The following is a 20060-nucleotide window of genomic DNA, read 5'->3' on the forward strand; positions in this document are numbered from 1 at the left end:
CCGGCAGGTGGACCAGCCCAGCAGAGGGTCAGGTGACCATTCCTCTGTCTCCTCCCCTCCCAAGCCTGCTCAGCTTTCTGGACTCTACCCCATCCCTGACCGGAGACAACTTGGTATAATAAAAATGGCAATAACAGCCCACAATGGTGCTTCCTGTGAGCCAGACTAATGCTTTACTAAGTTACTGTTTACTCCTCCCTCACAACAGCTCTTTTACAGTTGCAGAAACTCAGAGAGGTTAAGTAACCTCCCTAAGATTACCCAGAGCTGGTAAGTGGCAGGGCTGGAACCTGAACCCTGTCCAAGCTTGGGGTCCTCACCAAGCACTGATTTTCGGGTCTTTCTCCCCTCTGGGCTGGTAGGTAAGAGCAGGAAGGGCTCTAACCCCTCCCGAGGGCCCCAGGATGCACAGAGAACCACTAGGGGATGCAGAGTTGAATCTCAACGGCCCCTTTATTGAGCATGACTGTGAGGAGGTGACAGGGTGCAAAGGGGCCTATGGTGCAATTTCAAAGATGGTTGGATGAGACATCTGAGCTGGTGGCCTCCCAGTTCTAGAAGCTGAGATTCTAATTAGGGGAGGACAATGGTAGACAGAAAGGAGAGAGGGGAGCTTTCCCTGTCCTAAACTGATAAGACGGGGCTCCCAGCCTTCTTCCTGCACCTCCCTAACTGGCAGGGCTCCCAGGTTTCGGCCCAGGTGAGCAGAGTCACCACAATCACACAACCACACAGACTAGTGCCAGCTAGGACCTGCAAGAGCACTTTGTTCTCTGGGAGGCAGATTTGTTTTTGCTGCCCTGAGGCCTAGGGTAGTGGCCTCTACTCCTACCTCCCCTCCTCCCTGCTTGCCTCTCCTTCCCCAGGCAGACAAGCAGACACATACGCACACGGCCAAGCAACTTTTTTTAATTAAAAAAAAAAGTAATAAGGAAAGAAGGAGCAAAAAGACTGGGTGTGCAAGTCTGGGCCACTGCAAGGGGAACACTGCCCAATCTCTGCGCAGCACGAAAGCTCTTGGGAGGTCCAGGGTTCAAGGCCAAAACCTCCCTCAGCCCCCAGGCCACATACCTCTGGGGTGCCTGAGAACTGTCCCCTCCCTCACCCCACACTGTCTCGGTGTGTGGACAAGGAGACTCAAACTCACCACCCTCCCAAGCCCCTTCTAGGGAATGCATTCACCAGGCAATTTCTCCCCCCCAACCCCCATGTAAAAAAGGTTTTTTGGATGCTTTCCTGCACTTTTTACCATAAAGAGGGGTGAGAGAGGATGGGCTGCGGGGGGAGGAATCGACTTAAAAACTGCTGCCTAGTCAGTCACACTCCCAGTTTCCCTTCTTAGAAATCCAACCAGAAGTCGATGGTTCCCTCCACACACACACAAAAAAAGTCTGTTGCTTTCTCTCTCCTCTCTTGCCAGCTCTTCTGCCCAAGCCTGGCTCTCTCCTCTCTGTCGGTTCGTCTTTCAGCCAGTCTTTCCCTGCTTCAGATTCTTGGATTCCCTCTCACTAACGTCTCTGGACCTCTGTCACCCGTTTGAAAAAACGGGGGGATGAACTCGAGAAGAGGGAAGCTTCACCACCCAATCTCTTTCTCTCTCTGCCTCTCTCTCTCTCTCTCTGAACACAAACACACACACACACACACACACACACACACACACACACACACTCCAGCGACCTCCAGATGTTCCCGACCGTGCGGCCATCTGCTGAGATGGCTCAGGCGCTCCGCGGAAGGGGGCAGGGACCCGGGATGCAAGAAGCTGGGAGCAAGGCCGACTGAAGTGGGCGGGAGCTGCGTGCGCACTTTTGAGACGCTCCCTATGGTGGAACCCGGGCTGGGCAAGGGCTCCGCCGGCGGGCGGGGGGCGGAGCGGGGAACGCGCTGGGAAAGGCCGGCACTTTGGCGACACTCCCTAAATCGCCCAGCGGCTGGCCAGAGCCGCCACTGGGCGCGGGGCGGGCCGGGGAGCGCCCAGCGGCGGGCGGGGGCCGGAGGGCCGGGGGGCGGGCCGCGCCGCTCTGAGAAAAGCGCCGGCCAGAGGGCCCGCGACCGGGCCGCCTGGGTGAGCGTGCCGAGGCGGCTGCGGCGCAGGCTTCCAGGTGGGTGCGGGTCCCCGGGAGGAGCGGGAGTCCGCGCAGCGGGCGAAGGACAGGAGCCCCCCCACCCCAACCTCACAGCTCCATCCCGCGAGCGGACGGCGCTGGACCCAGGGGCGGGGCCGGGGCCCCTCAACTTTTCCTGGACCCAGGGCGTCGGCAGCGGCGGCCTGACGCCCGGGACTCGGCCAGAGTGAGGAACCCGGACCTAGAAGGGGGCTTCCAGGAGACAAAGGCTGTGACCGGGGGCCGTGGGCGTGGGCCGGCGCCTCTGGGGGCTTTGTGCGGACACGTGCATCTCGCGTTTGTGGGTCTTTGTGAATTTGGTCCGGGGACATGCATCTGCCTGTGCCTTTGAATGTCCGTGATTTGAGGAGGCTGTTTTGCGCCTGTGTCCACGTTTCGTGGGCCCGCGTTTGGTTGTGAGTGCTGGTGGGCGCATCGTTGTGTCCGCGTACGTGGTCTGTGCCTGTCGACGTGTCTGGGTTGGGTGTCCGTGGAGTATGTGCGCGCCGAGAGCCAGACACCGCCCCAACTCCTCGCTCCCCTGCTGTCCACCCCGGCCCAGACTTGGCTTCAAACTTTTCTCCGGGTTCCTCGGCAACAGCGCCCGTCCTCCTCCCCACTGCAGTCAGGGCGGGGGGCTCTGGCAGCCCTCCCCTCATTCACCTCCAGGGGTCCTTAGAGCCGCGAGGGGATGGGACAGGATTGGTGGGTGGGGCAATCGGCAGCGCCTGAGGACTGACCCGAGCCGAAGCTGGGCAGAGCGTGCCGCACACGCCAGCCGAACCTGCTGGGAGGAGAGAGGTAAGCAGCCGGTCCTGGCCCCCGATCGGGGGCTGAAGAGAGGAGAGGAGCGGGCAGCTGGTGGTGCCCGCCCCACGCTCCTCGGAGAGAGTGTATGTGACCGAGACAGATGTGTCTGCTTGGCGGAGAGGCCAGCCACTAACCCCCGGCTCCGCTTTGAGATCCGCTCTCCGTTTGTATCCTGCCCCGGGCGGGGGGCGGGGGCGAGGGGTGTCGAGCCCTCCAATCCCGTAGGTGAGAAGGCAACGACGGCTGCCCGCGGCGCCGGCTCCCGGGACCTCCAGCTGGGCTGCTGGGAGGAGGAACCTTGCACACACTATAGTTTCGAATGGGATGTCCACTGGCCCACAATATGGCACTGGGCAAGTTGCTCAGCCTCTCTGAGCCGCAGTCACCTTGTAATGGAAGTGGGTGAGAACTCCCTCGCGGGGCAGAGCGTGCGGTGGCGATAACCAACGCAGGCAGAGACGGCCTGAGGTGCAGTGCCCGCCCACACTTGGCCTGGGTGAGGGGGTGACTCAGGAGCTTCTGATCCTCCCTGCCTGCTCTACCCTTCGGATAAGTCCAGACTTGCAGAGCTCAGGTCTGACCTGAGAAGGAGGGCTCAGGCTGCCGGGAGCCTCCTTTTGATCCTGGGTGGCAAAGATAACCCTTTAACACCTTCCCTCCCCTGCCCCTACCCCCACCCACCCCAGTCTTTAACCTAGAATTTTGCTTGATGCTGCAGACGTGAAGGATGGGCGCAAGCCACTCGCCTCACCGTGGACACTTTCCTTTCCCTCTTTGGGCCTCAGTTTCCCTTCTAGAAAGGCAGGTGCTGACAGCCTCTCTCCTCCCTTCCTGTTCCGGCTGACTGGTTGAGATCCTAGAACCTGGAAACACTTTGATATTTAACACCTCCATTCTGACTTGACCAATTCCCAGGCACTAATTTTCTCTTTTGAAGAGGGAGAGGGAAGGTGGCTTTGAAGTTAGGTAGGGATGAAGTAAGGTGGGCTGGAGCCCCTGCAGCCCAGGAAGGGAAGGCTGGAAAGCAGCAGGCTGGGGAAGCCAGGTGAATACACCTGGGAGGGAGGCAGGAGGTATCTCCCACAGAGGGAACTGCCCTGCCCAGCTCTGTATGTTCTGAAACAGCGCAGGGGTGTTCAGCATTGTGGACTGTCAGATGCAAGGTTGGAAAGGGAGGGTTGGAATTCAATTTGAGGCTGGGAAGGAAGGCAGGGGCCAAATATGAGGGCCTTGAATGCCAGACCTAGGAGCTGGGATTTAGGCAGTGGAGAGCTGCTAGAGGGTTTTTTAAGCTGGCATGACAGGGTGGGGTTGGTAATTCTAGGAAACCTTCCTCTGGCTTGTGGGTGGTGCTGGAGCCTGGGAGACCAATCTGGAGGCTAAGTGCTCCAGCCTCTTAGAGTTGGAAGGAGATTTTCACTTATTTTCACTTACTTCATTGCTTCCTAGCTCTGTGGCCTTAGGCAAGTAACTCTACCTCTCTGATTCTCAGTCTCCTCATCCTTCAAATGAGGTTAGTAATTCCGGTCTGACTGATCTGTTGTGAATGTTCAATAGGATAATGAATTACATGTGCTAATAAAATGAGAAGAGATTTGTAGTCTGTATTACATCATGCAGACATTTGTTGGATTGCACTGACAATAGAAGGCAGAGCCAGCATCTACTATGGTTCTAAACTTGATATCGCCCCCGCCTCCCCGGGAAAGCCCTAAGTATCCTGCCAGCTTGGACCACTGGTACCCTCTCCTAAGCAGAGGGAAGCTTTTTGCCTAGGACATTTCACTCATCTGGCTTATCCCGTTCGCATGGCCATGCCCCACATAGGAGAGGAGATGGACCGTCAGATTTGGAGATGGCCACACAGCACAGTGTGTCGTATTTTGACGGGGCCACTGGAGCCCAGGGAGAGGGTGACCTTTTACTGGATGACGGGCAGGTTAGACTGGGAAGACCTCACAGAGGAGGTGACTTTTTTTCTTAACATCTTTATTAGAGTATAGTTGCTTTACAGTGTTGTGTTAGTGTCTGCTGTATAACAAAGTGAATCAGCTATGTGGTTGCCCACTCTCACCACTGTTATTCAACATAGTTTTGGAAGTTTTAGCCACAGCAATCAGAGAAGAAAAAGAAATAAAAGGAATCCAAATCAGAAAAGAAGTAAAACTGTCACTGTTTGAAGATGACATGATACTTATACATGGAGGTGACTTTTGAATCGAATGAGTGAGAGTTTGCATGGAAAACAAAGAAAAGTAGGGTGTCTCTGTCATCTTCATCCGAGGGAACAGCCTGTGCAGAGATGTGGGGCCCGATGAGCAAGACGGGCCTCTAGACTGGCAAGCTGTCTTTGCAGGATAGGTTTTAAACCAGGAGCAGTGATGGGGTCCCAGTCTTCTGTCGGGATTGTACTCTGGTGCCCAGCATGGCCGGCAGTTGGAAGCAGAGGACCAGGAACAAGGCTCTTGGAGCAATCCAGGCCAGGAGGTCTCCTGAACCTGACCTGTGCAAGGTGGGAGTTGGGGGGGGGGGAGACAGTGAGCCACCCACCCAGGGGTAGCTGCTGAGTCTCATTCTGTCACAGGTGACACAACTCTTTCAGCCTGCTTTGACCTCTGCGACCTTTCCAAACTCCCTTACCAACTTCCTTGGTAGAGCCTGGTCAGTGCTTATAGCCCAAGCGGGACCCTGGGTGGTGCACTGGGAGAGAATCCAAGGAAGAATCCATTTTGTAGTCTTCTCTATCCTCTGCCCCTGCCTTGCTTTCAGGTCTGCTGGTGTCACGGCTCCTTCTTCTTTCCTGGCCCCTGAAATCACCCATTAGGGGGCAGGAACCCACATGCAGTGAGCACCAGTGTGTGCCAGGCCCAGGGCTGAGTCTTCACTTTACCTTGTGTAATCATCCCAGTGGCCTGCTGGGAGCAGTACTAGGTTTCTCACCATGTTACAGATGAAGACTCAGACTCAGAGGGGAGAGGGCCTCCTGGCAGGTGAGGTATGGTGGGGCTGGAACCTGGTGTGCCTGACCATAAAACCCATTTCCTCTGCCCCACACTGCCTGCCCATGTGTCCACACATGCCTCAGACCGAAGGGAACTTGCGAAGCTTCAGAATGGAGAAAATAGTATTGGGAGCCTTGTCTATTTCCCTGTAGATTATCCTCCAGGGATGATGTCATGGAGGAGGCTAGGCACTTGGTGTCAGAACGCCTGGATTCTGAGTCCAGCCTCTGACCTCACTGGCTGTGTGACTCTGGGCAGATCACCGAACCTCTCTGGGTCTCTACGCAGATGTAAAATAGATACAATGCCATGTAACCTGCTGATCTTGCAGGGTGACTGAACAGATAAGAGTTGAGGAGGCACTGGGAAGGTTGAGAGCTATCCTTTGGCGAGGTGGTAGTATTCTAAATGCCGAGTATATCTTCATATAGTACCTGCTCTGTGCCAGACCCGGCAGCCAGGCCCAAGGACATAAAAGGGAACCTAACCCCATTCCTACCCACAGGAGGACAGACAGGTAAGTGTAATTATAGTCCAGCACGATCCACACGTGCCTACTTGTAAGCTAGGGCACAGCCATACAAGGAGCATTGGATTTGGAGCTCAGACACGTAGGTTTGAGACCTGGTTCCTCTCCTCCTCAGCTGAATGTCAGTCTGCAAAACAGGGACAGTAATCCCCGTGGTCAAGGGTTGTGGTGAGGCCGAAACGAGATGGTGCTGTAGAAGTGCGTGGCGAGCTGACGTGTTTGTACAGATGTGCGGCATTAGAGCTGCTGTTGGGGGAGCCGACCCACAAGGCTCCGGGAGTTTGGCCCTGACATTCTTTTTGCCTTGCGTTTCCAGAACTGACTAAGCCACTGGGGGCCAGGACGTTAATGGAATTTCCACCTGGGGATTTCGTTGGCGTCAGCTTGAGGGAGCTCACGATGAACATAAGTAGGGTTGGAGGCATCTCAGCATGGAGCAGCCGGTGGAGACAGAGCCCGTCTCAGGTGGGAGCTCGGCCCCCTGCCCACCTCGCCCCTTGGCCAGGGACTCCCCCTTGAAGTTGTGGTGAGGAGCTGGCAAATCTAGGGGCCAGAGATGCTGGGATGCAGCACCACGGGCAGGCAGCTGGAGCCAGGAGGACCCGAGCTGGAATCCCTAACCCCAGGGAGCCCTCCTCAGAGGAGGAGGGAGGTTGGGGCCTTGTCAGCAGACACCAGCATGGTGACCAGAGGATGTTAGCACAGGTAGTCACAGACCCGCCGGGTGCTGACGCCTCTTTGGGTAGCTGGGAACAGAGCAAAGAATAACACAGTCATTGCCTTCAGGAAGCTTAATAAATCATCACCATCACTGTCTACTATGCATTCAGCACTCGAGGCGTGGCAGTCGAGCTGACTGTTTCACACGCTGTCCCCTAATGCTTTCACCAACCCTGTGTTGTCGCCCCTGTCGAGGACACGGAGGCTCGTCAAGGTTGAGACGTGCCCATAGTAGGTACAGTAGGTACAGAGGTAGTAGGTAGGTACTCTAGTAGGTACAGAGCTGAATTCACAGCCGGGTCTGAGTCCCGTGGTTGACTCTAAATTCTGGGCTCTTCATTCATCCAGCGTGTTTGCCGGGCCTGCCAGGCCTGGCTGTGGCCCCAGGTAGGGGAAGGGATGAACAGGTGAAGAAGGCAGGGTCACTGCCCCAAGCTGCTCGCACTTCAAGTCAGGAAACGGGCGGGTAAATAACGGCAGAGGCAGAGAATTTACCGAGTGTGTGTCTGAAGGAGGTGTGTTGATAGTGTGGTGTGAGAGGCCCTGCCCGGGGAGCAAGGAAAGGAGGGGGGCGTGGCCCAGGAGCCTGAGTGGACAGAACGGGCTTTGTTCCACTGGCAGGGCCAGGGCAGGCCTGGGGATGCGGCAGTCCTGGCAATGGTGTGAGGCATCAGAACCCAGGTCCTGGGTCCTGCTCTGCCGTTTACTTGCAATCACTGACCGTCTCTGGGCCTCAGTTACTCGTGATCTCTGAGGGGCCTTCCAGTTCTCCAGCCCTGGAATTCTCTGAGTTTGGAAAAGTATGAGAAGAGGCTGAGAGTTGTCCAAAGGCCGCCACCATAGGTTCGAATCAAGAAGGGAGTTCAGCCGAAGGAGGGAGGAAGGTGGGGACAACTTGCAGATACCTCTGTGCCAGAGGGAACTTGATTCCTGTGGTAAAGTAGAAGTCAGGAGGTTTTTGAGAGGAGCGATGATGTAGCCAAAGCTGTTTTAGAGGTTCTCATAGCACCGTCTGGAGTGTCGCAGTGGGGAGACCTGCCTGGGGCCTGTTAGGGCCACACCACTGACTCTTTTGACCTCACGGGCCATCTGTAAACTTTCCTTAGAGTCACAGTGGGCCCAACAAGGAATAGCTCATGGCCCTTGCCCAGAGGACCTTATGCTATACCCCCCTAACCAGGGGTGGGTACAGTTACTAAGCCTTTGTCCTGCTGCCCTTGTGTTCTATAACCTGGCTGATCAGCAGATGCCTTTTATCTGCAGGTCAGGGTTTGGAAAGTAAGTGATGTATCCTGGGCCAGAGATCCTCCCTGGCCTTCCATGGTGAATACCTGTCTGCCTTTCCCTTTCTCCTGAGGGTAGATCACAGGGTCCCAGAGGGAGGGAGGGAGGGAGGCAGAGTCACTACTACACAGAAAAGAAAACTGAGGCTCCAGGAAAGAAAGAAAACTGTGAAGGTCACACAGTTAGTAGCAGATCTGGAACTAGAGTCCTGATCTCCTGGGTCTACGGCAGGTGCTAGCGATCTTGATATGAGTTGTTCTCCTGTCCCCGTTACAGATTTGTAAGCCCCATGAGGACAGGGGCCCTGGGATCTCCCACCCCGACCCCAACATACACCTCACAGGGCCTAGCACACTGCCTTGCACTTAGCGATTTAGTGCTGTGGTTGATTAATTCTGTCTGCAGTGGCTGTGGGTATTATGGATAGAATGAAAAGGTACAGTGTTTCCATTATGTGGCTTCTACCACTTGGGGCCTCATTTCTCTACTGGGGCATTGGTCTTCTCAGTCTAATCTTCACAGCCATCCTCTCTGAGCCTGATAGGACCATCATTAGCATCCCAGGTTCACAGCTGAAGGAACTGGTCCAGGTAAAGTGACTTGCCCTGTTCACACTGCAAGTTGGTGTGCAAGGCTTTCTCACTCTCTAAGAAGGCCTTTCCTCTCCGTGGAGCTGAGGCTAGTGGTTTTTGTGAAGAGGAACTCACGTTACTCATCCCTTCCCAGACCCAGCAGCCGTGTTGAGAAACAATATAGTCATAGTGTGGCTTCCTAGGAAAGAACTGCTTTCCAGCAGGGCAGTGGTAAGAGCTTTGTCATGTTTGATACATATTTGCTGGAGGAAGGAGCAAGAGAGATGGGGTCAGGCCCACCCACTTATCCCCACCCCACCCGCTCCCATCTGTAGAGGGAGGCAGGGGGTCCACACTGCACCCTTCGCCTGTGCTGGGAACCCTGCCTTACTCCCACCACTATGTTTCATCCTCGTGACAGGCCTGTGACATGGCTCTTAACATCTCTATTTTACAGATGTGGAGACAGGCTCAGATTGTGGCTAGCCAAGACCAGAGAAAGCAGAGATGGCCATGAGGCGGTCCTCTTAGGAAGCTTCATTACTCAGTGTGTTTTATAGATATTTTTTACTATAAGAGAGGAAATAAGAGGAGAAAAGGAGATTAAGACATGGTTAAACCACTCAGAGTTCTACCATCTAAAGAAAGACCACTACTGGGTTGACATATTTTCTTCTAGACTTTCTAAAATTACGATTTACATTGGTTTTTTTTAATGCATAGTTATACTTTTCTTAGCATGCAATTTCTCCTTATGATCATCTCTAGAATTATGACATCAGCCCCCTCCTCCATGAGGTTGCAGACTCTTCTGAGCATTATTTTTATTGACTCCATAAGATCCCTGGGAGATTCCACAGGCGTCTTGAGTGGGCTGGAAAGCTTGGTCCTGGAGTCAGGAGTCAGAGCCTGAGCATCGGCTGCCATCACCTCACTGAGGACCCAGGGACAAGTCACCGCATGCTCTCTGGGCCACAGCTTCCTCAACACTAAAGTGAGGGATTGCACGCACTGCTCTGCAGCCCTCACAGCTCAAATGAGCAAAGGTCTTTTGGAAATTATCAGGGGCTGTGCCGCCGGCAGGGGATTTCCTTATCTTCCCTCAGTTTCCTCCTGGGAAAGTTCTGCCCTCCCCTTGGCTCCTGGATCTTTTGCTCCAAGCAGCAATGCCAGACCCCAGCGTCTCGTGACACACTCACATGAAGGCACCCCTCCTTATGTTACCCCAAAGGGGACATTGCCTCTAAGCAGAACAGGGGCACTGACCCTCAAAGACCACTAGCCCACACCTCTGCCTCTGCTCCCTTCTGGGTCCAAACTTGTGAGGCATCTCAGAGATTTCTTCCTTCTCTTCTCCCAACAGCCTTGGACGGCCCTGTGAGGCCTCTGAGCTCCGCTGTGACCTCAGGAAAGCCCCAGAGCCACTGAGTATTAGAAAGCTTGGTACCTACCTGTCCCAGCGGCCGATGGCAGCTGGAGCGTGGCCCTAGGACTCCGGATGCGTAGCTCTTCTTTCCCCAGCAACACACAGAAGTACACGTTCCACCTGAACCAAGCCAGTGACGAGGTTACAAAGGCCTGAGTTTACCTCCTGGCTCTGCTACCTTCCTCTTGCCATCCTCGGTTTCCTCCACCGTAACATGGACATAAGGCTGCTTACCTCCTGGAGTGACGGGATGGCATAAGGGAATGTGTCCGGCACTTAGTGAGGACAGGCTCTGTCACTGTCAGCACTTCCCACTTCACGTCCAGGCCTAGCACAGAACAGGGGCCCAGGGAGAGGTGTCCACTGTGCAGGGCTGAGCAGAGACCTTGTCCACGGTGCCCTGGGAGCATCACAAGCACAGTTACCCAGGCAGGTCTCAATCTACACTCCTGCTCCCTCTATATCAGCTGTCACCACCATCGCCTCCGGGGCTCAGTGGTGACCACTCAGCACGTGTGCACAGCTCTTCACAGTTTGCATTGCACTACAGTGAGAGTTGAATCAACGTATGTGAGGAGGGCAGGAAATACTGCCTTGTGGTACAGAGGACGAAGCCGAGGCCTGAGAGGCCCCCTCTCTAGGGGGGGAGGGGGAGAGTTGGGCTGTGTTACATAAGCAGGAGCTCATAAGGGGCCATTTGGCATTTAAGAGGCACATTGTATAATCACCTTTGGGAACCAAAGGGTAATCTTAGGGCCTTTTTGTGTGTCTTCGGTGTTTGTTTAAACCCCAGGAAGGGTGGGTATGCGCAGATCAGCTTAGCAGGGAAGAGGAGGCCCTAGGTGGTAATGAACCTCTGCGGTGAGAAGCTCACCAGGGGAACAAAGGGGGTGTGAGGTAACTTAATATGTTCCTTTCAGTTCCAGACACTGGAACACTCTGTCCTGCCTCAATTGGGACCAAGCCCAGGATGCACCTGGGCCGGGTTTAATCCTCAAATTGTACTCTACAGCAGAAAGGGGCGGGAGAGGAGGGGCCCACATAGGGGGCAGGGGAGAATAGCGCCCCTTCTCCCTGCCTGTGCTCCGAGCCCAAGTGCAGATCAAGTGGCTGCCCCTTTAAAGTTTCATGTAGGGCTAGTAATGCTATCCTGTTGCTCCCTCCACAGCCACCCCCAGGCCACAAGGTGGGCAGGTCCCTGGCCCACCCCTCCCTGAAGACCAGGGGGAGGAACAGGTGGGGGGAAGATGGGGCAGGGGGGCAAGTGTGCAGAGCTGAAGAACCTGCTAGAGTGAGGCTTAGTTAGTGCCTTCTATCTCCCGGGCTGAGTGGCTGCTGTGCAGAGGGAGCGTGTAGCCACAGCCTGTCCAGTTAGAGGCTTTCACTGCTCAACCCTCTCGCTCATCCTCCTGCGAGCACCACTGTCCGAGGGGCTACAGACGCGCCTGGGTGTGAGGACCGGAGGTGACAGTGTACATGGAGTGCCCGGCATCAGTGGCAGCTGCTGTTACAATTGTCCAGGGAGAGAAACTGAAGCCCGGGGAGAGGAGTGGCTTGCCTCGTAGCCTGTGTCGGTGCGAAGAGCCCCTCTTGGACCCCATCTCTCCTGCCAATCCTGCTGGAGGCAGCAGATGAAAACAGAGGAATTGGGACTGAGCGGGCCTGGGTTCTAATCCTGCCCTGCTTTTTACTGGTTTGGGGTAAAACTCTTTTCCTCTCTGAGCCTCTACCTCTTTATTTGTATAATGGGGGAACCAGCCCAGCTGCCTGCCCTAGGTTAAAGGAAGGGCCAAAGAGGTGTAAGAGCCCTAACAGCTGGGGGTGAGGGCAGGGCAAGGGGGAAGGGGCTTGGCACAGGGTCCCCAACTGGAATGAAGGATCCTGCCTCTGGAGGCCAGGCCGGGTGAGAGGGCTTAGGACTGTGGACCCAACCACTGTTACCCACAAAAGCAGTGAGGTGGGGACAGTCATTGCAGACCCCCCTTGCAGGAAGAGGCCTCTGTCTGGGAAGCTGGAGTGCGGGTCTCAGGCATGGCTCAGCCACTGCCGAACCATGACAGTGAGCCATGCTTCCTGTGTACGCCATTGGGTTCACTCCCACTTACTTGTGACCGTGCATGACTCTCTGAACCTCTCTAAGTTTCAGTTCCCCCTTCGTGAAGTGGTGACAGCATGGCTGCCTTGCAATCTTCGTGGTTGTGAGGGTGAAGTGGGACCGTGCAGGGAGGCAGCTAGCACAGCACCCAGCACCTAGCACCCAGCATGTCGCATGTGCTCAGCAGAGGTAAATGCAGTACCCGAGCCCCTAAGCTGTAGACCCGTCCTGTCCAGTGCATTTCCAGCTGGGTTCCTTAACGTCCAAGGAAGGCTCCAGGCCCTCACCTTCACTTCAACCAGAACAGGCCCACTTTCACCTGCTAATCTTATTTAAGGAAGGGTTCTCCTGCTTCCAGCCATCTGGCCTAACCCCCTTTACTATACAGATGGGGAGACTAAGGCCAGAGAGGAATAGGGACTAGAAATTATATAAGGAGGGGTATTCAGGGAAAGCGTCTGGGGGCACTAAGGGGCTGGTGGCAATTTGCAGCTGTGCCTACACACATCAGCTGGTGTCTTATGGGGTGGCTTAGAACCATCTGGTATGGGGTGCCTGGCGCCAGCCCTCACCTGTGGCTCTCTTTCTAGCCCACACCATGCTGTGGCCCCTGCTGCTGTTGCTGGCCGCCGGTGAGGCCCAGACCACTCGGCCCTGCTTCCCTGGATGCCAGTGTGAGGTGGAGACCTTTGGCCTCTTCGACAGCTTCAGCCTGACGCGAGTGGATTGCAGCGGCCTGGGCCCTCACATCGTGCCCGTGCCCATCCCCCTGGACACAGCCCACCTGGACCTGTCCTCCAACCGGCTGGAGACGGTGAACGAGTCCGTGCTGGCAGGCCCGGGCTACACCACGCTGGCCGGCCTGGATCTCAGCCACAACCTGCTCACCAGGTTCTCGCCCACGGCCTTCTCCCGCCTTCGCTACCTGGAGTCACTCGACCTCAGCCACAATGGCCTGGCCGCGCTGCCCGCCGAGAGCTTCACCAGCTCGCCCCTGAGCGACGTGAACCTGAGCCACAACCGGCTCCGCGAGGTCTCCGTGTCCGCCTTCGCCACCCACAGCCAGGGCAGGGCGCTGCACGTGGACCTCTCGCACAACCTCCTCCACAGCCTCGTGCCCCACCCTGCGCGGGCCAGCCTGCCGGCGCCCACCATTCAGAGCCTGAACCTGGCCTGGAACCGGCTCCACACTGTGCCCGACCTCCGGGACTTGCCCCTGCGCTACCTGAGCTTGGACGGGAACCCACTGGCGGCCATCGGCCCAGGGGCCTTCGAGGGGCTGGCGGGCCTTACACACCTGTCGCTGGGCAGCCTGCAGCGTCTCCCCCAGCTGGTGCCCTATGGCTTCCGTGAGCTGCAGGGCCTGCAGGTCCTGGATTTGTCAAGCAACCCCAAGCTCAAGTGGGCAGGACCCGAGGTGTTCTCAGGCCTGGGCTCCCTGCAGGAGCTGGACCTGTCAGGCACGGGCCTGGTGCCCCTGCCCGAGAAGCTGCTTCTCCACCTCCCGGCGCTGCAGAGCATCAGCGTGGGCCAGGGCGTGCAGTGCCGGCGCCTGGTGCGGGAGGGCACCTACCCCAGGCAGCCTGGCTCCACCCCCAAGGTGGCCCTGCACTGCATAGACACCCAGGAATTAGCTGCTGGGGGCTCTGATACCTTGTGACGAATGGTGTGGCCTGGGGCCATGTAACAGACTTTGCCCTGGGCTCCCTTGGGTCCTGGGTAATTTATATTTTAACCTGCCAATGCCAGCAGGGACTCTGTAGGCCTGTGTGGCAGCATCATTGAAAGAGAGGCTTTGAACCTGGGACCCACACCCAGGAGCAAGATTTTGCCCGTTTGTCTATGTTGCTCTCCAGACCATAGCTGAGGGTCTTCGATGCCAAACCAGACAGCAGTCCCCTGCTGTCCTTCCCTACTTGTCCCCAAAGTGCCTTCCCTGAGGCCTGGACCAACCTGACCCATGACAGGAGGAGGGCGGGCGGGAGGTAGTGCTGCGGGGCAGAGGTCCAGCCACTCAGGCATGGGTTTCTTTTACGACACAGCCCTCTCTTTGCTCTGGGCATGTGAGGACTACTTCATCCTTTTTTCTTCCCCTAGAACTCTGGATAGAACTTTATAGAAAGGACTGGAGAAAAAACTCTAGTCCACCTCCTCATGTGCCAGATGGGGAAACTCAGGCCGAGGGAAGGAAAAATGCTATTCTGAGGTCCTACAGTGGCAGAAGCGTGAATGGACCCAATGTCCAGCCTCCCAGCAGGGCCCCTTTGCACTTTTCTCCCCTCTCCCCTTTCTGGGCTCCCCCTTGCTTCCAAGACTCACATCCTGCCATTTGTGCCCTTTCCCTGTCGTCCCCAGGAGGAGAGACCAGGGCCTCGGGGGTGGCACTCTGGGCCCGGTAACCGGCTGTGGCACAGGCTAAGTCAGTTCACCTCGGAGCCTCTAGAAGCCTCAGGGATACCAGTCCCAGCCCTGCCAGTTTCCCACTCTGGGTGGGGGGGGGCGGCGTCCCCCAGCATCAAAATGGAAATGCGCCCATTGACCCCTAAGGTACTGCCTCTAGATGCAGTCCTGGAGCCCCTCCAGGCCCTGAGCTCCCTCAGACCCCACTGGCCCTATGCCTGACAGCCCAGCTCATCCTACTGAGAATGCAGTGAAGGAGGTAGGGGAGACCCCACCCATGTTTATGCTCCGCCACCAGGGTGGCATCTCAGCTTCCCAGCCCTGGGCTCTCTCCTTAGCATGGGGTTAATAAAAGTTGTTGCCTTTTTAATGGACTGTCACTTTCAACCCACCCCCACCCCCACCCCCACCCCGCCCCATCCAGGTCCCTGCTGGCAGGGGATGGAAATATGCCATTTGTAAAAGAAGAAAGACATTGCATTTGTTCGCTTTTGTAATAATGTGTCCTGGGGATGGGTTGGGGGAGGAGGCGTTGGGTGAAAGCCAGCCATACTTGGCCATGCGGGCGTCAAGGGGCTGGTCCCACAGGGACGCCCACAGGACAGTGAGAGCTCTGTCCTCCCCCACCGGCCCTACCCAACACCTGGTCCTTGGTTTAATAAACACTATAAAGAGGCCCTCTTCCCATCATTTGACCAGCATCCACTGACATTCCCTAGACTGGGCCATGGGGCCATAAGGATGAATTGAGTCAAGATTGTTCTCTCTGAAAAGCCCAATAACCTCCCAGGATTAGGAGAGTGAGGTGATGTGAGGGAGGGAGTTCCTCGGGGGTGGGTGGCACCTTTCACTGCAGCTAACACTGCCTGCCTTCCTCATTTCCCCTCTCCCTGACGCCCCATCTCCATGAACTTGTCAGGCCCTGCATGCCTCTGCCTTTGCTCAGGCTGTTACTCTGGGACCTGGCCCTTGCCCCCATCCCTGCCTCTCAACTCCTTCCCAGCCTAACAGACCCAGTTCCCACCTCATCTCCTTAGAAGCTTTCCCTGAGGTCCCCGTCCACCTCCCTCTGCTGTGTTCCTTCTTGGCATCTGACTGCTGTGGTATCCTAACTCCTGTTTGCCCACTTCCAGTGACAGGGATCCCACTTCCAGCTCATCTGAATGGCTCTGCTGTCAGCAAGTTCTTCCTTCTAACTAGCCAAGAACTGCAGGAATATCCATCACCATCACTACCACCAAGATTTTCCTGCTGTCTACTCTGTGCCCTGAGACTCATGTTCCTGGGGTGGGAGGGGGAAGGACACATGGAGGACACCTAACTATAAGAGCAGTACAGGGACCTGTGAGAGCCCTGTGGTGGGATTAGGAAGGCTCCCTGGAGGAGGCTTATCCATGGAGTTGAGAAGGACAAGTGGACCTGGACAGAGGTGGCTGGCACTTGAGAGGGGTCATGGGTGAACAATGGCACAGATCCCAGGACATTCAGGCCATGGGTAGGGTTGGGGTGCTTGCCCATCATGTGGCTTAGGCCCCCCAGGGCTTGGGCTCCCTGAGCCAGAGGCTGGCCCCCGCCTATATGGGAAGGATCTGAAGTTTGGGGGACAAGGGAGGGTCAGAGTGAGACCCCAGCCTTCACAGTCCTCAGATTGGTACTCCATCCTCCCACATGCCTTGGGACAAGAGAGGCCTCAAATACGGGGGTGAGGGAGAGATCCCTGGGACTTTCACCCAGTGGGGCTTTAAAGCCCCACTTGAAGAAGGCGTCCTTGGGGAGGGCCATGGAACATAGGGGTCTTAAACTTTAGTGGCGCTGAAAGCCGGGGAAGGGAGGCCGGGACAACTTCTGTTCACCTCCGTCCTGAGCTGCAGCTTCCACATCTGCAAAACGGGGCGGGGGTGAAGCTCCAGCGGCAGGGTGGGCAGACGCCGCCACACCGTGCGGGCTTCTCCTTCCCGGTGGGGGCATCACCTCGCACACCCCCAGCCCCTGCGTGCTGTAGAGAAAGCAGAAGCCCCGCGGGGCAGCCGGCCCGCGGCCCCTCCGGAGGCTCTCAGCCCGCAGCGCCACCTCGTGCTCACGCATGGCCAGACACCCCAGATCAGAGAGGTCGCGGAGCCCAGGGCCTCTGGAGGCCAAAGTGGACCTGCGCAGTTTGCGGAGCCAGCCCCTTTTTCCCCCTCGCCGACCGCCTTCATCCGGCCACCCTCCGCCTTCCTGGAATCCCCGGACCGAGAATGAGGTCATTGGAATCTTACAGAATTACAGAGGTTAGTGCAAAGATTCCGTTTTCGAGTTCCCAGAAAAGAGTTAAAATCCTGGTCCATCACGAGCCGGTTGTGTGACTTTGGCCAAGTCACTTTACTTCTCTAAGCCTGGAAAAGGGGATGAAAATATCTCCCTGCACAGGATTGTATGTAGGAAGTAACATTTGTAAAGAATCAAGTACAGTGCCCGGCACAAAATAGACAGTCCAGAAACGCTTGTTTCCTCCCTTATGCAACCACTGAATTATGAATTGGATTACAGAAACGTGTAGTCTTAGACTCATATTTTGATAACGGATGCAGAACTGAAAGATTTTGTAAAGCTTTAGGATGGTAGAATTGAGGAACAATAATATAGTTTTCAGGATTTTGCCCTGTGTACCTAACACGGAATAGGCTTTCAACACACATGTCAGTTGAGTTTTAGAGATGGGGAAACATCTGAGTACAGTTTGCCATCATAGCACAGGCTGGGTCACAAACATTTCACTGCACTTCATTAATAATTCAGTTGCCGTTTACTGGGCACATGTCCTTGGACTTGGTGTACATGCTATCATTTCCTCTCCACAACTGCCCTGGATGTTATTGTCACCGTACAGCTGAGGAAAGCAGCCTGTGCCTGGTTTCATCTGTCATATGGCAAGTCTCTCATTCCTGAATGTCCTACCTCAGTGACCGGGCCAGCTGTGCAGATCACACGTGTCAGAGAGGGCAGAGGTGCTCTAAGAAACCAAAAACACTAGGACTCCATTTATTTTTCTGTTGGAAAAAAAAAGGGGGGGTGGAGTTACGCAGCTCTAAGTATCTCCAATCAGACCATGGATTCTAGATCCTAGAGCATGAAAAGCCAAAGATAAAATCCTTCCCCTCCTGGCCCCATTTCACAGATGGGAAGATGGAGGCCCAGAGAGGAGCAGCCCAAGGTCACATGGCAGGTGACGTGGCCACATGGCCAGGATTCTGTGCTTCAGGTCTGGCTATATAATTGGTGGAACCTAGGGTAAAATGAAAATGTGGCGTCTTTTGTTCAAAATTATTAAGAATTTCAAGATGGCAAGAGCAGAGCCTTAAACCAAGCATGGGACCCTTCTAAGGTCCCACTGCCCATGAAGCCAGCCCTGCTGTGCTTTAATCATACCATTACAGAGAAGGAAGAAGCAAACGCCCTGTGTTGGTCAATATGGCAAAAGAGCATCTGTATGGATTTGTATGAAACCCAAACCCTCTGTAGCTCAGGGAGCTGATTAGACTCTTTCAAATCCCATAATTTCCCTCCATGGGTGTTATCATACCACCCCCTGATTTCCCCAAATTGTCATGGCCAAGGGGCCAAAGGGTTGCCCTCTTGGAGAGAGAGGGCAGATGGCAATGGAGATACTAACACCTACCAACTGCCTCCAAACCAGCTCATAGGATGTTTCTCTGGACAAGACTGCCAGGCATGTGGGGGGCAGAGGCCTACCTCTACTCGTACCTAATGTCCACCAAGACAGTAGAGGTCATCGTAGGCTAACAGGGCTTGCCCACTGATGCTCAGTGTTCTGTGTGGGCTAATTTGACCAAGGAGCAAATGTCCACTGATACCTCATATTTATCAGTACCTAACGTCCATCAATGACAGCCCTCACCAATGGCTGATATCCACAAAGGGAAAATGTCCAGTGGTGGCAGCGTCCACTACTGCCCAACACACACCAGTGCCAGTGCTTGCAGGCAGCTCATTGCAATGATCATTGCTCTTCGTGTCACTACCTAATGTTGGTCCAGACTTAACATCTGGCGACAGCAAATAACCATCTAGTTAAGTTACATGCCCTGTGTTTATTCTTCTCTTTTATTTATTTAACTCCCAGTGGTTGTATTTATGGGGATTATTGTGTTTGTTGAGCTGGGTGGGAAAGTCTTCCTGTGTTTACTGTTTAATTCCAAAAGCTATTTATTATTTTATTTGGCATATCCATTAGTCAAAATATTCCAAATTAGGAACACAAGCATACATTTATGTTTCTTGACATATACACATATGTACATGTAACATGTATATATAATTATTAAATACAGGAATGATACAGAAAGACAGAAAAAGAGAAACTGCTTTGAGAACAGAAGTGTCAAGACAAGAAAAGTGTTTTAATTAGTTGATTCTTAGAGGAAGCAACTTTTCCAAAGTTGAGTGATTATTCGAGACGTCGGCCCTCCTGCTCTGGCAAAGGACAGAAAGCCCTACGCTGGGCTGAGAAAAGCTAGGTTCTCTAATAATGTTAAGACACTGATGCAAGGGCTCCTTCGGGCAGAAGAGCCAGTGGGTAAGGCACAGGCTCCAAAGGGAGGCTGCCTGGCTCAAGGGCAGCTCTGCTACTTCCAGCTAAGCCACTCAGCCTCTCTCTCTCTCCCTTTTTTTTTTTTTTTTGGCTGCATCGGGTCTTCGTCACAGCATGTGGGATCTTCGTTGTGGCGTGCAGGCTCTTCATTGCAGTACATGGGCCTCTCTCTAGTTGTGGCGTGCAGGCTCAGTAGTTGTGGCACACGGGCTTAATTTCCCCGTGGAATGTGGGATCTTAGTTCCCCCACCAGGGATCAAACCCGCGTTCCCTGCATTGGAAGGCGGATTCTTTACGAGTGGACCACCAAGGAAGTCCCTCAGCTTCTCTCTGAGCCTCAGTTTCCACATCTGTATAATGGATATGGTAGCCACCTCAAAGGGTGGTTGTGGGAAAGTCAATGTACATAGAACATTTAGAATTGTGCCTGGCATATAATAAGTGGCATATAATAAATAATATGAAACACAATTGACTCTTGAACAACTCAGGAGTTAGGGAAGCCAAACCCCCAAGCAGTCGA

The 20060-nt window shown here is 54.9% G+C and overlaps 1 protein-coding gene across 8 annotated transcripts; it reads left to right on the plus strand.

The window, feature by feature from the left end:
- The first annotated feature begins 1745 nt into the window (after positions 1-1745).
- Positions 1746-15623, plus strand: TSKU (tsukushi, small leucine rich proteoglycan). 8 transcript variants are annotated; one of them, XM_027083467.1, is made up of 3 exons: positions 2032-2105; positions 6766-6914; positions 13137-15623. In XM_027083467.1, exons 2-3 carry the CDS (start codon positions 6881-6883, stop codon positions 14204-14206), a joined length of 1104 nt encoding a protein of 367 aa, XP_026939268.1. In that variant the 5' UTR covers positions 2032-2105; positions 6766-6880; the 3' UTR covers positions 14207-15623. The 8 variants fall into 8 exon arrangements, with proteins under 8 accessions (XP_026939264.1, XP_026939268.1, XP_026939267.1 ...); XM_027083466.1 differs by lacking the exon at positions 2032-2105 and adding an exon at positions 2112-2909; XM_027083468.1 differs by lacking the exon at positions 2032-2105 and adding an exon at positions 6419-6437.
- Positions 15624-20060: the final 4437 nt, after the last annotated feature.

This window comes from Aethalodelphis obliquidens, unplaced genomic scaffold (assembly GCF_003676395.1).
Source record: "Aethalodelphis obliquidens isolate GAN/ISIS:26980383/991018 unplaced genomic scaffold, ASM367639v1 scaffold50, whole genome shotgun sequence".
NCBI classification, from domain to species: domain Eukaryota; kingdom Metazoa; phylum Chordata; class Mammalia; order Artiodactyla; family Delphinidae; genus Aethalodelphis; species Aethalodelphis obliquidens.

Coding starts and splice junctions, on each gene's coding strand:
- TSKU (XM_027083464.1), top strand. CDS start 2,606: ATGTGCGCGCCGAGAGCCAGACACCGCCCCAACTCCTCGCTCCCCTGC. Junction 2,910..13,136: donor AACCTGCTGGGAGGAGAGAG/GTAAGCAGCCGG, acceptor CTCTCTTTCTAG/CCCACACCATGCTGTGGCCC.